General features: G+C 27.5%; 1 protein-coding gene across 3 annotated transcripts in view; it reads right to left on the bottom strand.

Moving 5' to 3' along the window:
• Positions 1–8,987, bottom strand: part of LOC135922646 (aminopeptidase N-like) — a 28,418-nt gene extending 19,431 nt beyond the window's left edge. The window contains exons 1-4 of one of the 3 annotated variants that reach the window (XR_010570981.1): positions 8,638–8,987; positions 1,827–2,545; positions 930–1,668; positions 310–502 (exon numbers count right to left, since the gene is read on the bottom strand). Coding sequence is in view for 2 of the 3 variants with exons in the window: in XM_065457071.1 (XP_065313143.1) it covers positions 310–502; positions 930–1,668; positions 1,827–1,861 (967 nt within the window). In the remaining variant the exon portion in view is untranslated. The remainder of the gene's footprint in view (positions 1–309; positions 503–929; positions 1,669–1,826; positions 2,546–8,637) is intronic. The other 2 variants (XM_065457071.1, XM_065457072.1) reach the window with 2 other exon arrangements.
• Positions 8,988–17,763: the final 8,776 nt, after the last annotated feature.

Here is a 17,763-nt window from a genome sequence, read left to right as displayed (position 1 = left end):
AAGAGAAAGTGTCTAAATGAGAAATACTCACGAATTTAGCTAAATTTTATGATTAATACCGTTTATATTTCTGTTCTATGTACCCTGTTTAACACTTGTCACTTGTGGTTTCTAACAAAAATTGTGTCTTAAAAACTTTTATTATATAGGAAACGCTAAGAAACGTCACTTTATAGGGATTTGGTTTTACCAGAATTCTGAATCAATAATAATAATGATAATAATAATACTAATAATAATGAGAATAATATTAACAATAATAATAACAATAATAATAGGAATAATAAAGCACTTATATATTACACATACTTTTAGTGCTAACTTCAGCTTTCAGTTTTAACTTATCTCCAGTATTCAACATAGCAGCCTTGGCCCCTCCTTCTTTATCAATTGCATGATCGGTTTGATCGAAGTTCATTGGGATAGGATTAGGAAGTACTACGGGATTTAGATTATGTACTACATCCCCAATATTCTTGTCCACGTCAGAAGTTTGGAGAATCTTTTTTTTAAATGTGTTTAAGAAAATAAAATATTAATAAAATTTCTTATTTTTTAAATTGATTGTCTTATTTAATTTCAGCAACAAATTTTTAAAGGCAAAAAATTAGGAGAAAGTAAAAATATTGTGCAATTTGATTAAAAAAATAAATAATTTAAATTCAGATAGCGCTTAAAATTAAGCGCGTTTAGTCTTACCGCAAAATAAAAAAAGGTGGATATTAAATTATTTTCCTTATAAAATTTTTTTTTTGACTTCGTTCATCCGCCCATATTACCCCCTCCCCCTTCAGAAATCTTAGAAAATACCTTTTATAACTCCCTCCCCCTCTATCTTCAAAAAAATTTTCTTAATTGACATTTGTAAAAGGAAAGTTTAAAGGTATAAATATATCTAAATGTAAAATTTTTTATAAAATGAAATTAACTTTTGGATCTGTCCCCACTAGACTTCCACTTTTCATTTGACCTAAGATGGCGGCCATCACAATCGTAGAAATTAATAGAGTCAATGTCATAATCGCTAATAATAGGATTATTTTCTTTAAAGAGGTCTCTTTATTCGGTCTTGATTCGGGATTTTTTGATTCGAGGAATTGATCGATCTCTTTATTTGTATGTTTATTATTTTTGTTACTATTAGCGAAATTTATTTGGCAATCCTTATTAATCTGATTATTTTTGTTCGCCGATCTTGACCGTTCCTTTTCCTGATTTGTGTTCGCTAATTTTTCCGAATTTTCTTCTGATAGTTGATAATTTGTCGATTTTACCGGATCTTCGTCGGGATTTCGTAATGGCTCTAAATCTTTATCGTCAGGATATCCAAATTTTTGTATATTTTTAGTAGTAGAGTCACTTTCACCCTCGAAATATCGTGTTTTGGTCTGCAATAAATTTTTATGCAAATCGTTATCGAAACCAAAATCGCGAAAATTATTATTCTTTAAGCCTCTGTAATCTAAAACGTTATCACCACCTGGATTTTTTAAAGGTACGGTACTCAGGTTATTATTATAGTCGATTTTATTGTCATTGCTTTTGAATTGTTCTATTATTTGATTTTTATTGTTTGCTCTGTCATTGTCCCTTTGTGTTTCTAGTTGAGAGATGAGGGAAACGCTTGGAAAACCCCATTGTCCATTAGTTAGTGACATTTGACTTAAACTTTTAAAATAATTATCATTTAATCCATTTCCACTATGTGAAGGTGAACTATATACACAATTATTTATTGAAAAACTATTTGATTTGTTATTATCATAAATACCACTACCATTATTATTACTATTATAAATATTACTGTTATTATTTGACAACCGTACATTTTTAATAAGATCTTCAATTGATCTATTTGCATTTTGTGATACTACATTCGTAGGACTATTCAGAATACCCATGAAATCGCCTAGTGATCTATATGATTCGTAATTTTTAGGAACGTTTTTGTCATTTTGTGCCCTCGATAAAAGAATATTTTGTGATCTACCATACAGAATATTCGACCCGTTTTGTTTATTTAATCCTCCACTCTCGACATTTTGGCTATATTTCGCATCCTTTTCAGGGATATTTTTTGATGGATATAATATATTATAATCTTTATCAAATGATTGATCTAATTCCCCTTTTTGTTTTACGCTGGAGGGATTTGCAAAAACAGATGTAGTGGAAGCACTTTCCTCTTTAGGTCTATTGATTTTGAAATTTTCATTTGAACCTTCCTTCGTTGGTGTAAGGGATTGTAAATTTTTGATGACTTTTTTGGGAATCGATACGGGTGTATTTTCTTCCGCACTATTTAAATTTTTTGTTAAAAATGTCGGATACTGGACATATTCGTCTTTATTTATTGTCGTATTAGATTGGTAATTTTGTCCTACATTTGAAGAAATTTTGATTTCTTTGGAGGAAATTTCTTCGGAGAGTGATCGGTTTAATTCGCTATTTTTTGGAATGTTCTCAATATTTTTTACATCAAAGAGAATATTGAGATTTCTTTCATTTTTTATAATTTTGTGCTTCAGTTCTAACATTTATTTGTCTAGTTTTATTTACAATTTTATTGTTTATAGTTGATTATTATAATTTTGTCTGCTTGATATATCAATTATGTTCTGTCATTTTTGGAACATAAGATTAATAAGGGATCAAAGTAATAGCGGAGAACAGAATAAGAAATATGTCCTCAAACCTATTAGAAATTATTCATTATATAATATCTTAGGTTTTATGCCATATCTTGTCTCCCAAGATAGATTTTATTTTTATCTGATTAATTTTTTAATATTTATTATATAATATTGGGAGATAAGGTATTTTAATACCGAAATCTCTAAGATTGAACTCGATATTATTGAGTAAAAACTCAGCTGGATCAGATCAGCCAATAAGACACATTCAAGAAAACATATAATGGTTTTTCTTTTATAATATTGGAACTTCCTATATGTTAATATTCGAGTTTTTTTTTTACTGAAGAGTAATCAGATATATTATTATATAATATAATCAATTGAATTGAATATAATTGAATATTTAAAAAAAATGCAAATCAACCTTAGGACCTTCATTATTAAATGTAATCTAATCAACATTACCCCATTTTTTTAAAAAAAATCAGTGTAATAATATCTGAATACTATTTTCTTCTCCAACCTATATAGCAAGACAGAGGCATATCACACACCCTTTTTTAATACTTGCAGAATGATGGAAAATTAAATGGGGATTTATGTGAAAGGCATGACATTGCCAACGGAAAGTAGAGAGAAATGTGAATTCTCAGATGGATGCTAGATAAATCTGGAGGAAGCATGTGAATAATGGAGTCTCTTAAATCTGAAGTTCTCTTCAATTCAAGTTAAGATAAAGGAAAGTATGTTATATTAGTTTGGTCATTAAAAAAAGGCGAAAAGCGTAAAGGAATAATGAGACTTAAGTGAGAGCTAAAGTAAGGGTGCTCCTAAATACAAAAAAAATAGGTGGACGTTGTTATTAAAGGCTTATTGACCCTAAGCTTAAAGGATATAACTTAGCAAGTGACCGACAGAAACCAAGGGTTCCAAAAATTTATCCATTTGCATGAATAGTATTAGACTGTTATTGTTATAATATTAAAGGAAAGATTAAAGATCTGGCTCTTAAATATTGGTTTTTAGGGTACAAAAAGAAAAATATTTGACTTAAAAATCTACCATATCATTTTTTGATAATTAGGCTACATTTTTATCGTTATAAAGAGCTCCGTAGGTTTTATTATAAACACGATTTGTTTTAAACAGAGTTGTTAAACACTACTTTTAAAAGTAGAGCGTTACCGCTACCGCTATTTGCCAAAAAAGGTAGCGCGCTACCACTATCGCTACCCATCAAAAAAAGGTAGCGCGCTATTAGCTACTATTTTTCTACTTTTTATAAAAAAAGTTACAAATTTGTTTTATTTTTTGCTTATACAACATTTATAAATATTTAAATATAGTTAGTTTTGATTATAAAAAAAATTTATGTAATAAAAAAAATATTTAGGGTAATATTCATTTAGTAGCATTTTAATAATAAAATCATTTCGATATTATCATCCCCAAGTCTAGAGCGACGATCAGAAAGTATAAGTTTCGCCTTAATAAATAATCTCTCAACACTAGCACTTGAGGGCAAGGTAGTATTTAATTTTATATACATATTTTTAATATAAGAAAGATTATCTATGAGTATTTTTAGATTTAAAAAACGAGTCCAGGGGATTTTCTATTATATTATCTTTTATTTCAAAAAAATTATCAATGGAAGTCATTTTTGTGGTTTTAACTAGGCCATCTTTGTTTAGTATGAGACTATTCAACTTTACCATGAGCCTATTACGTTGATCTTTAGTATCATCGGAATTGTTATATGGCCAGTTTAGTTTAAAATTGGGATGAATCATTCCAATACATTATCATCATTATAGGTTATCTAAAAGTTACAAAAATAGTGTATTTAAAATATACCTTAATCATAAAATTTTATAAATTTTTTAACTTTAAGTTAGAGTAAATTATTCAGTCAAAATCAAAACAATATAAATTTTATTTACCTTCTCTCAATGCCTTTAAACATAGAGTCTACTAGGGGCTGGCATAAGATTAGATTATTCAATCTCTATTATTTTGTAATTAGGATACTTAAAGTGGGAACATAATACCCCATCTCCATATTATTCTCACCTTCCAAAATTTCAAGGGAAAGAGCTATTGTATAACCTAAAAAATTAAAATGTTATGAAATTGAATAATTATTAATTATTATTACTTCTGTATATACTTTTATAAAAGTAAACCCTTCATCGTTAATATATTGAATTCCAACATGATCACAGAGAAGAATCATTCTTTCATCAAGAGCTATTAAATTTATTTGGTGGTATACTGAATTCCGTCTAGTGTGGTTAGGAGTTAATAAATACCTGCCTAATTTTTTTAAAATATGTGCCTTTAGAAAATTTGTTCTGCTTATTCCATAGAGTTTGACATTTATAAAAAGTGGATCTTGATACCCTTTAAAAATCTTCATTTTTAGGGCTCCTTCCACATCCACTGATGCTATCAAAAGATTATGGCATGAGCATCTCTGATGACTAGGCATTAGAGCATTTTTCATCACTTTAAAGTTATCTGTTATCTTATTCATAAGTGTCTGGCAAGATAAAATTGTTGTACCAGGGGATAGAGTTTTAATCCTCATGGTAAATTGGATTATCAACCAAGGACATTGGCTGAAATGTAGCAATTATAAAATAAATAACTTTATCAGCCAGTTTCTGAGAAATATTGGCATGTGCATTATTAATCAATTTGGTTTTTGGTCTCTGGATGTAGAGTCGCCTATACGAAAATTATTTAGATGTTTTTCTATTTCCTTAAATCAATTTGGTTTTTGGTCTCTGGATGTAGAGTCGCCTATACGAAAATTATTTAGATGTTTTTCTATTTCCTTAAAACTGTTACCAAGAACATTTTTTTAAAATAACTATTAGAATTTAAAAATGAAAATTACCTTTGGTGTTTTTTGAGGTTATAGCTACTGGATTGATTTGAGGATATATTTTTTTTACATTTTAAACATAAATTTGTAGCCAGTTTTGGTTTTTATATTAATTTCAAAATATTTTTCAAATTTTGGAAATGGGAAATTTGTATTTTGTTAAGAAAATTTTCTTCCCGTGTATCTTCCATATTAATATCAACGTCTGACTCACTTTTAACGATTGGGTATTTATATGCGATGACATTTTAAATAATTTACACGTGATTTAGGTTTATAATACAAATTGAAAATATAAATTACAAATTGAAAATATATTTCAATTTCAAAATTAAATAATAAATCATAAATTATATTTTAATTAGGATATTATATTTAAATTTTCATGTTTATAGTTTTATTCATTATATTTTTAAAAAGTAGCTAAGTAGCACAAAAAAAGGAGCGCGAAAAAATAAATAATTTTTAAAAAAAATAGCGCGCTATTAGCTACTACCCAAAAGATAGCTCGTTACTTTAACAACTCTGGTTTTAAATATATTAAATTTCAACAAAAATGCTGGGCTTTGTAAATTAGCTTCTCTTTATTAGCGTAGTTACTTTTAAAACCTTATCAAAAAAACTTATTTTCCTAAGTTTGTTAAAGTTGATTATATTTTATTTTTTTTAATTTTTTTTAATTGGTCATCAGTGCTTCTTGCTCGCCATACTTTATAATTTATTGGAAAAAGGGGAAGAAAATTTAAAAAAAATAATAATATTTTTTCCTCTTTCTTTACGCTCGTTGTTCATTTTTTAAAATTATTTTTGATAGTGTCATCTAAGATTTATTCATTACTTATATTTATAAATTATAAAAAAATTAAATAAACATGACATCATTTATACAGAGTATAAATACATATTATACTTTAAACCTAGATGAATTTATTAAATTCAAATATGTTTTTTTAAAACTTCTATTAAAACAAAATAACAATAAAAGATTAATTTCAAGAAGTATTTAAGAGATTAATTTTTTTTTGAAAAAAAAATTGAAAAGAATAGAAAAGAAAAAAGAAAAAGGGAACAAAAAATAGAAGTAAAATTATATTTATGTAAACCGATTATTAAAAATACTAAAATAAGGTCAAAATTTATAACCAGATACCTTTTATTATTAAAAAATTTTAATATGGGCAATTTTTTGATTAAATGTGTAAAAAATTTAGTTTTTTCTTTTCGATTTCAATTTTTCTTCATAGATTATTAATCGAACCTTAAAATTTGAACCATAACTTTTAATGCAGAAATAAACAGTGCTAATAAAACTGGGTTAGTTCAGATTCTAGAGTATAGTCTCATAGACTTTACAATAATCCTTGAACTTATAATATCTCTAACTCCTTCAGCTATATCTAGGCCTAGTTTTAAACATTAAATTTATTATCGTACTCTAGTTCATTATTAAATTATAATTTTAAAAAGCCAACAATATGGTAAAAATCCTCAAATCTTATCTAACAAAATATAGACCTAGAGAACAAAACAAAAACAAAATTCTACCTCTTAGCAATTAACTTTCAAATTTATCCAAAATTATAAATCTAACAATAACTGTAAAAACCTAAAACGAATTAATTTTATATGAAAGTTCGTGCTGGAGAACGGTCAGGCCATCAAAATTAAATTATTTTAGCGGCTGCCAAATTATGTCTTCTTTATGTAAAAGTGATTGTAATTTAAAAAAAGTATAATATTACATAAATTATGCTTATATTAACTAATTCAGTAATTTGTTAAAAAAAATTATTTATATTTTGCTATAATCTGGTGCATAAATATTACCAAACTCATATTCTAAGCTACGTATTCACGAATACCATTTAAAAATGACGAATCACTTAGTTAGTTATTTTTATCATTTTTTTTTAAGTTTAAGTAAATTGGAGGCTTTTAGAGGGACGTCGAATCTATTTTTACTCTGGGTCGTCAAGTAATAGCATGGCTCTGATTAAGTCGCCTCCATGATTATAAATTATAATTTATTGTGAACATGATAAAACAAAACCTCACCCAAGCAAGACTAAATCCAATAATTGTGTCATCCTCCCTAGACCTTGACTGACATCAGGGCCCTGCTTAGAAAAAAAATTTAGCCTATCCCCACCAAAAAAAATTTTTTAACCCCCTCCCTTTACCCGAAATTTTGCAGATTTTGATCATTTGGATATTTCATACGCTTAGAAGTGAATTGTAATATATATAAAAAATTACAAATTAACCTTAATATTACACATAAGTTATGTTTAATATTACCTAAATAATGATTATTGTTACTTAATTTAGTCATTTTCCAATTATTATTATTTTATTCATTTTCTAATCTGCTCCTTCACCATAAACACGACGAAAAATGATCAAAATGTGCGATATCAGGGAAAATCTGATGCCATTTCTGATCAAAATTATATCCCCCCGCCTCCCTATCCACCATCTAAATCACATTAAAAGAAATTCTAGTTACGGGACTGACTGACATTCAATTATAAAATTGATCCCAACTACTTCCACTTAAAACTTCTTAAGGATATGCCCTAAATATCAAAAATATAATTAATTAACTTTAAAAGAGATATAAACTATTTTTGATGTGTAAATAAAATAGTGGCCTAAATCACTTTTCGAATTTGCGAAAGTTTATTAATATTTTAAAGTTCGATAAATCATAAAAATTTAATAAATTTTAGATTAAAGTTTAAGTTTGTAAAGTTACGTTATGTAAAAAAGTAAGCAATAATTAACTTGTATTTTTCAAATTATACTAAGGAATGGGCAGTTTATGATGATAATCAAAATGGGATGGGAAGTATAAAAATAATTTGGTAGAAAATATAAATTTTAAAAATTTACCTTTTAAAAATTTTTAATGAAAGTTTTTGGATATGTTTCATAATTTTTTAAAGTTAATAAAGTTTTGAAATTTTGAGACTTTTTAAAATATATTTATATTATTGTATATAGTGATAATCAATCTCGATTTGTTAAACCCCCCACCCCAAGGAATCTTAACTGATATCCGGAATAAATCAAAATTAAAACAAAATAATTATAATTTATAATTTTTTTAACCTGTTTTTATAGGTAAGGGATGGATGGAAGGACACCCTAAAACTAAAATAGGAGCATGCGATAGAAAGGGCATATATACTCGGCACTTCAAGGTAAATAAGATTGATGAGGAAAGACTTTTGTAGATAGCATGAAAATGCGTCAAAGATTTTGAACGTATATAGTGACCCCAATAAACTTGGTCACAGAGAGGGGGAGGGTGGGGTCACCTGTATTTTTTTAATCAAACAAATATTTTAATTAAAAAGAATTATATTGTGAAAATTTTTTTTTAACTTCTCTAAAATTAATTAATTTTTTTAAATAAAAAAATTATAAAATCTCTTAGAATATCCATAAGGATTTAAGAATTCAAGAATTTAATCCCTGGTTTATAACAAGGAAATTTTTTTTAAAGTTTTTTTTCTCAAATTGCACAACAAACTTTAAATTAAAATACTTTAATTAATTAAATATGTTTTTTGCATTTCTTAAAAAGCCTAATTTTAACAATTTTAATGTTCTATTATTTTTAAAATATCTAGTCAAGATCGAATTCGTTCATTTTATTCTAATAATTATTTTCAATCTATTATTTTTCTCTTGTCCCATTTTTTTAGTTTAATCTTAATTTTTTTTACTTTCTCCTTTTTGTCCTTTTTTTTTAAGCTCTTGAGCTAGTAGACTTTTTTGAAATAATTTATTTCCAGATGGAATATATCATGGAATAAATGAGAATTCAAATGTTTGCAGAATCATTAGAACACCCAAGGTCTGCAAAATATACCGGACTCGTATCTGATTTTAATTATCGGATCGGGCATGTTTCTAAAAACGAAATGAGTAGACATGCACATGATTTTTTCAAAAAAATAATTTTGATTATATTTGTTAAAAAAATTATAAATCAGAATTTAATTATTATAATAGAAGGACATTAAATTCTTATAACCCTAGTTGGTCGGAAACCGAACATTAGAATTGTATTCTTAGGGATCAGGATTAGACAAAGCAATTGGTCATTTTATCAAAAATTTGGAGCCTGATAGGGCACGGGTTAAAAAACAATTCTAGGGCTAGGACAGAACATTATTATACATATATACATCAGTTTGAGAAAGAATTAAATTGTGTTGTTTATTGAACCAACAAATTCTGTTTCATCCTGGGCCCCTGATCTAAGCTTTAGCAAGGCCATAACTTCATATCAACACCATTAGATAGATTACAAAGGGAGAGAGAAAAGTAGTTTAACTTTTATAAAATAGGACAGCCGACAGAAACCACCATGGTCGAGAACAGGATCTAAAACTTGACGTAACAAATATTTATAATAAACTTCATTTTTGAATAACCTGTTTTTTATACGATTCACATGATTTCTTTAAAAAATTTTATTGTGCAAATCTAATGATGGATATTTAAAAAGTATATTTTTTTGAAATATTATTTTACATATGTTCTATTAATATAATTTCAACACTTTCTTATTGTATATAATATGAGAGGAACATAAAAATTATTAAAATATAATTTTTAATTTATTAAAGGCCAATCTAAGCCAATTTTTAAGGCAAAGGATTTTAAATTTATTTCCTCTTTCTATGACAAATATTTTTTTTTGCCAAAAAATTAGAGCCAATTAAAAAATCCACAAGTATTATTCTTAAATAAATTCTACTTATAAACGTGATTAATTATAACCCTTAAACTTCAAATCAAAAACAAAATAAACTTCAAATCAAAAACAAAATAAAATACTGTGAAAAGAACAAAATAAATGTGAAAAATAAAAAATGTAATTGTTCCAAAAAGAAATAAATTGAGATAGTTAAACATTTGCTAAAAATATAGAATTGTAAAAGGAAGATTTTTTTGAGAGAGGATTTTTGATCAAATTTTACCTAAAATTCTAAATTTATTTTGTAAAAAATCTTTACTAAGTAGATCTTTTGTTACCCGTTACTGGTTAACGGTGCATATATGCACCACCTCCTATATACCTTATTTTAACATAGTAGTTTTTATTTTAAAAAATAATAAAAAAGATTTTTATATAGTTCAGACATTGTACTTCAAAACTGGAAAAGAAAAATATGAAAAAAATATTTTTTTATGTCCCTAAGAAACCCTCAAACTTTGCGAATTTATGAGGTCTAAAATGCAAAATTTTTTAAGTGATCTCACAAGCATATTATAAAATTATTTTGATGAAAACTAGTGTGTATATATTCTTTATAGATATATCAATATTTATCAATCATTTTTGAATTTTTAAATAATTAAAATTTTAATAGGTAACCACATAAAGTTGACTGGTGCATATATGCACCGTTAACCATCTAGCAGTATAAATTATTTAAAAAATTCAAACAAATGAAATTTAACATAATGAATTATAATTTTTTATATTAAAACCACTACCGTCACTAAGGGTGGGGGGAGGAGGGGTGGGTGGCTCGAGCCCCCTAAGAATTTTTTTAAAAAAATTTTATACCCAAAAAAAGACCTTTTGAAAATAATTTAAAAATTTTTTAGCCCCCTGAGATTAAATCGAATAATATATTGTTCCTATTATAATTTTTTATCCCGATCAAATTATATGAAATAATTAGGTTCATAAATATTCAAAAGTTTAAAATTATTTTTAGCCTCTTCCTTTCTGAAGATTTTATTTTATTTATATAAAATATTATGCACCTGTTTTGTCAATTCAATCAAAATTATCAAAATAATAGATGACTAATAAAAAAATCAAGATTCTACGAAAATAATTTGTCTAGATATTTAATTTTTAATAAATTTTTTTAATGAAACGTTTTCTAACAATTGAACAAACGCTTGCTCAACTTTTTGAAGAGGAACCAATTGAAGAAAGAGATATGGTTATAATTCCGCCAAACCCCTCTGCAGTTAGTGATGAAGAAGATTTCGATGAAAATGACTTAACAAATGTCGGAGTTTTGCCTTCAGATACAGCTGGAGAATTGGAGATTCATAATTCAGTTGATGACGACCTTCCAGAACCATATTCTACAAGAAGCTATTCTCGAATTTCTCACAATTTAAAATGGAGAAAAACGGATGCAATATATTCTTCAAGTCCTTTCAATGGATAAAAGGAAGATGTAATAAAACTTGAAAATGATTTACATGGTAAAAGTCCATCAGATATATTTTCTTTAATTTTCGACGAAGACTTATATTCACTAATTGTAAAACAAAGTAATATTTATGCTAAACAAATGAATAGACCTAACATATGCATAACCATCCAAGATATTCAGAGATTTATTGGAATTCTATTATTTACTGGATATCATTCTCTCCCACAAGAAAGAATGTACTGGTCTAATGATAGCGATATTTCTATTCCAATAATCCGGGATACAATGACCCAATTACAATTTCGAAATTTGAAATATAATATCCATTTGGCAGACAATACTAAAATAGATATACATGATAGATTTTATAAAGTTAGGCCTTACATTAATATATTGAATAATAAATTTCAGCAATTCGGAATTTTCAAACATCATTTATCAATAGATGAACAGATGATACCATATCGAGGAAGACATTCTTGCAAAATGTTCATAAAAGGAAAACCAATTAGATTCGGATACAAGTCTTGGATATTGGCTTCTTCCGACGGTTGCGTATTCTCATTTGATATATATCAAGGAAAAAGCGAAAATAAATATGAATATGGATTAGGTGGAAATGTAATCATAAAATTATTAAATTGCAAAAACCAAATTATCATAAAATATATTTTGATAATTTCTTTCATCATTTAAACTCTTGTCATACTTAAAACAAATGGGATATTTTGCAACTGGAACTGTGAGGGACAATAGAATAGAGCATTGCCCAGTTGAATCTATAAAGGTTGTAGCAAAAAAAGAAAGAGGATATTATGATTATAGGTTTGAAAAATTAAACGAAATATTTGTAGTTCGTTGGAATGATAATTCGGTGGTGACCGTTGCATCGACATGCCACACTATCTCTTTGCTTTCTAATGTTTCAAGGTATTCTAAGAAAATATCTTCTAAAATAAAAATTCCTCAGCCAAATATGGTAACTGCTTATAACAAACACATGGGTGGAGTTGATCTATGTGATAATCTAATATCTACATATAGAATAAAAATAAGAGGAAAAAAATGGTGGTGGCCAATATTCACCAATTATATTGATGTAGCTTTGGTAAATTCATGGAAAATCTGGAAATTCGCGAATCGAGATGACAAGAAGAGTTTCTTGCATTTAGACGAGAAGTTACTAATTACCTCCTTCGATCGCCAGTAAAAATAGAAAAAAATTCAAGTACAGGTCACGCCAGCCAGTTTGCATTACAGACCCTATTGATTCATCTGGACATTATTTATCCAAAATTATAGATGGAAAAAGACGAAGATGCAGATATTGCCATACGCACTCAAGATATATGTGCCAAACATGTCAAATCGCACTCCATATGTTTCAAGGATTTTCATAATATATAAACATTTTCTCGTTTTTATTATAAATTACAAAAAAAGAATAAAGATATTTGTTGTTTTTTGATCTTATAGTATTTTATATAATTTTTATCTTTTTTAACCTCTTAATGGTTAACGGTGCATATATGCACCAGGCTAGATTTTCTATTTAGGATTATTTTTTTTGGCTGATTTTTTTAGAATATCATATTTGAGCATTAATCAATATAATTTGAAAAAATTGAGCATTTTTATCCACTAGAAAAATCTTGACCATTAATGGGTTAATTGACATTCATTTTATTTATAAATTCTGATTAAAAAATATCACCGTGGAACATGAGTACATGATTTCCTCTAGCAGATGTGCTGGCGCATACATATAAATTTGATATGAGTGGGGGGGAGGGGGGGATGCTCATGTAGACTGCCCAGATAAAATCTTAAGGAAAATAAAATCGAAAATGAATATCCAGGGCAGGAATACCAGATCCTGCTCATTAAAAAAAAGGATAACACTTTTCTTTTTTTAATTCTTTCTTCCTTTGACAAGAAAAGGAACTTAAAAAAAATATAAATTGATTGTTAAACAGTCAATTATTTTATTAACGTGATAATACCTTATTATCTATTCCTTATAAAAAGTCCTAATTTTAAGGTATACCTTCAAGTGATAAGGGTAAGATGTTAGTTTGAAGCTATTATTGAAAGAATAGATACTATGAGAATGTGAATTTTGGATTCATATACGGCTAGATGTCGCATTTTTAAAAAATGGAAGAGGCTCGGAGAATGTATAAAATTTTAAAGTAGGTTAAATAAATGTTCTCTATAGGATATCACATAGGGGAATTTATTTTAATTATTATAAGAGTTAGTTCGAAAAGAGGTGATGGTCACCTCACCTCCAATAGGGGTGCCTAAATGAATTAGAAGTTCCCTGTTTACATTTTGGAGAAAAGAATCTATAATGAGTAGTACATATTTTACATTTATTCAAATTGAGAAATAGTCTTATGATGGGGGTGAGATCTTGTATTAGGAATGAAATTGTCAATATATCACGCATATTCGTGACCAAGATTCCGTAGTCTAGTTACCGTGAATTTGATGAAGAGTAAAAGTAATTTTGATTGCCATTGATTATCATTTCTATGGTTAAACAAGATTGTTATTATATTAATAATAATGTACATTTTATTTGTAAATTATTGCAATGGAGAGAAAATGAACCTAGCATTTGTTATCATGAATTTTATTTAATTTTCCTAATTAATTTTAAAAAGAAAGAAAAAATTATTGTTCCTGTATTGTTTAGAGGAAAATATAATTTATTATCTGAGATGGAACGATCTAGATCTAGACCGTTGCTGAGTTATTTTTGATGGATCTATTGATTTTTTGGACTTCAGAGATGTGTAACTCTTCATAGAATTCTGATGTGAAGACAATAAGAATTGTGTGTCTTTTGGGTCTTTAATTCTTAAGCAATTAATGGTTCTTCAGGATTGGGTGCTATGGAGTCTTCTAAAACTGCTTATCTCAAGTCTGCTTTAATGTTAAAATAGAATTAAGGGCATTAACAAACTTTTTTTTATTAGGGATTTTACCTGTATCGATATTTCTGTTCCCTCTAGAAATTACTATTCACTTGGAATTGTTGAGAGAAAGAACAGCTTGAAATATTCCCACATATGTCAATAGCTTATTTATCCCATTAATCGTATCCATCTCCTGTTCTTTTGAAAAAGAGACTAAGTCTATTTTCCGACTTAAAAGTCAAAAGATCCCTAAAAACACAATCTCGAGACTAATTAAAGAACAAATAAGTTATGAAGTAATCCATTCTTAAAATATTTAAAGATTCATGGCCATTACCATATGAAAACGAAAATTTCTAATCATTTTATTAATTTACATTTTTTTTATATACGCTTCCATATTGGCTAATTTTTTTAAAATATATTTTCTTTAATGTTCTATTTGGCAGCAATTATATTTTAGTATTTTAACGTTATAATTATCTTATATATATGATAATGACTTAACTCAAGAAATCAGTATCATAGCTAGGGATTTTTTTGGGAGAAGGGGGGGGGGGTCCACCTGTAAAAGTCTGGGAGGTTTCGCGCCCAGATACTTCGTTAACGGGCCTTCGTTGGGTTAGAAATCATGACTTGCTGTAGATATTCTTATTTTAAATGCTTAGCATATCCTTTTTACTATTTTATAAAATTAACATAATATTATTAATTATTAATGCATGAAAAGAAGGGGTAGACTTTCCTTCTGTGCTATGACAATAATTGAATTCTCTCCTAAAGCAAATATATCCAGGGGATGGAGTTCTCTTACTTTTTTTATTCGATATACTTACAACGTGTTCCACAAGTAGTAAATTGCAATATGCTAAATGTAATAGTTAATTATTGATCCACATATGACTACGGAATTGCATAACTTTATTTTTAACCTACTGATAGTCATAATTTATAATAAAACTCTTTAATTAGTATATTAGTTCTTCATAATTTTTATATTCCTTTCTATTTATCGTTTTGATTGACCAAAATGTAACAAATATAAATCAAAATCCAGCTTGCTATCTTGTAAAACATATTAATTCAATAATCTATACTGAAATATAAACATTGATATATTCAATAAATATCAATAATATAACGGTAAATCTATTTGTAATCAAATGTGAACGGTGGAATTTGAAAACTTCTTTTAATCTGCTACACTTATTTTGCCCATATTTGTTATAGTCGTAATATTTATATTTTTGTAAATGTTACAATTGATAAAAGGTAGCAAAATATAAACCAAAAAATTTATCATTAAAATTATAGAAAAATTGATAAGAATTCAGAAAACCACCCCCATAGTTATGCCACTGCGAGGAAAGTTCAACTAAGGGAAATTTTTTAATTGGATGAAAAATATTTAAAATTAAATACGTATCTGAAGTAGAGTATGATAAAAGGAGAGAGATATGGGTAGGGATAATTAAAACTTTGAGGACATGGGTTAGGATTATGATATATTAAAAATAGTTTTGATTAAAATTTAATCATTTTATTAACAACTTTTCAAATCTGAACAGGTCATGTGATTACAAATGGATGAATAAAAATGTAAATAAATCAGCTGTTCTAACGACAATTTCCTTGAGTCGGACTATAATCTTTATATATTTGAAACAAATATATTATTTTCTCTTGCTATTTCTTCTAAAAAAAAATTGGCTACTCAAAAATACACTCAAACTATTGCGATACATATATTGATAGTATTTTATATAAATAACTTACTCAGATCTAACCTTATTATTTTTTTAAACTCTTACCCCATGATAACCCATCGCCACTGGTTATATTTAAAATGTATTTATATAAAGTAGTTATCATTGATAAAAGATTCGTAGGCGTCATGGAATTGTATTAGTATCATAATAATGCCTAACCATAACAGCAATATATAAGACCACAAAAGATCGTTTCAAAGTTTACCTCACAATGTCGCATTTTCCACAACATTTAAATCAGGCAGAATTTGTCAAATATTTTCGCCAAAATCAACATTTTTACTACCAAACGGTTTATTAATTTTTATGCTGTTGAAAAGACCTATACATGGCTTCCATCATATGTTTATGCGTCATAGATATTTCGTCCCAATATTATAATAAAATTAGGAGGAACTTTCACAATAGAATATTTGCAATACCTTAAGTGGCCAAGATAATAGAATTTATTACGGGAATGAATTCCATCCGATGAACTAATTGTAACTTGAGGATTTATTTTCTATTGCGTATTAACATTTAACCTTCTTGTTCTACCAAGGTGGGGATTTGACACCACAAGCACATGTAATCATGGTAAACTTTGGGCTCTTGTGATTATCAAAGACTACATCGAATTAAACGGGTACATAAATTTTACTTGCCTGCTTTTCTAAAGTCCCCTGGCCCATAATGTAGCAATATAAGTTATGATGACATGGCTAGGGCATATATCTTCCCTATTTTTTTACTAAGTCTTTTTCATTGCAAAAGTAATATTCCCATTGAGTTATATGTTTATAAGAACCGGTGATATAATAACCGTATTCTTAAACGCCGACAATTACATAGCATTCTGTCATCATTATTAATATACGAATGCCACGCCTTGTTGACAAAATAGACTTAACACAAATCTTATCCTTAGCTAACTCCAGCATACGAATATAACTCGGTTACGGTTAGTGATACCGATATCGGTTTGAAGATTATTAATGTACATATTGAATACTAAATTGCCAAGTTTCAAAACATAATCTTTTTTATTATCGGTTTTGGCAAAGTGCCAACATTTTTTATTTTGCTCATAACTCATGAACGGTTTATTCCGCTAGTATACGGTTTAAAGATTGTGGAGGATCAATTAACGGGCTACACATTGACATAATTTTCGGTAATTGATCCTCATTTTCTACAAATAATTCCGCTAACATAACACTTTTAAAAAGGATATAACTCTGTTACGGTTAGTGATGCCGATATCCGGTTTAGAGATTATTAACGTACATATTGAATACTATATATTTGCTAAGTTTCAAATCATCATCTTTTTTATTTTCGGTTTTGGCAAAGTGCCAGCACTTTCTT

Source organism: Gordionus sp. m RMFG-2023, chromosome 1, assembly GCF_954871325.1.
Source record: "Gordionus sp. m RMFG-2023 chromosome 1, tfGorSpeb1-WG-v2, whole genome shotgun sequence".
In the NCBI taxonomy this organism is placed as follows: Eukaryota; Metazoa; Nematomorpha; class Gordioida; order Chordodea; family Parachordodidae; genus Gordionus; species Gordionus sp. m RMFG-2023.
This window is presented reverse-complemented; position numbering and strand designations above follow the sequence as displayed.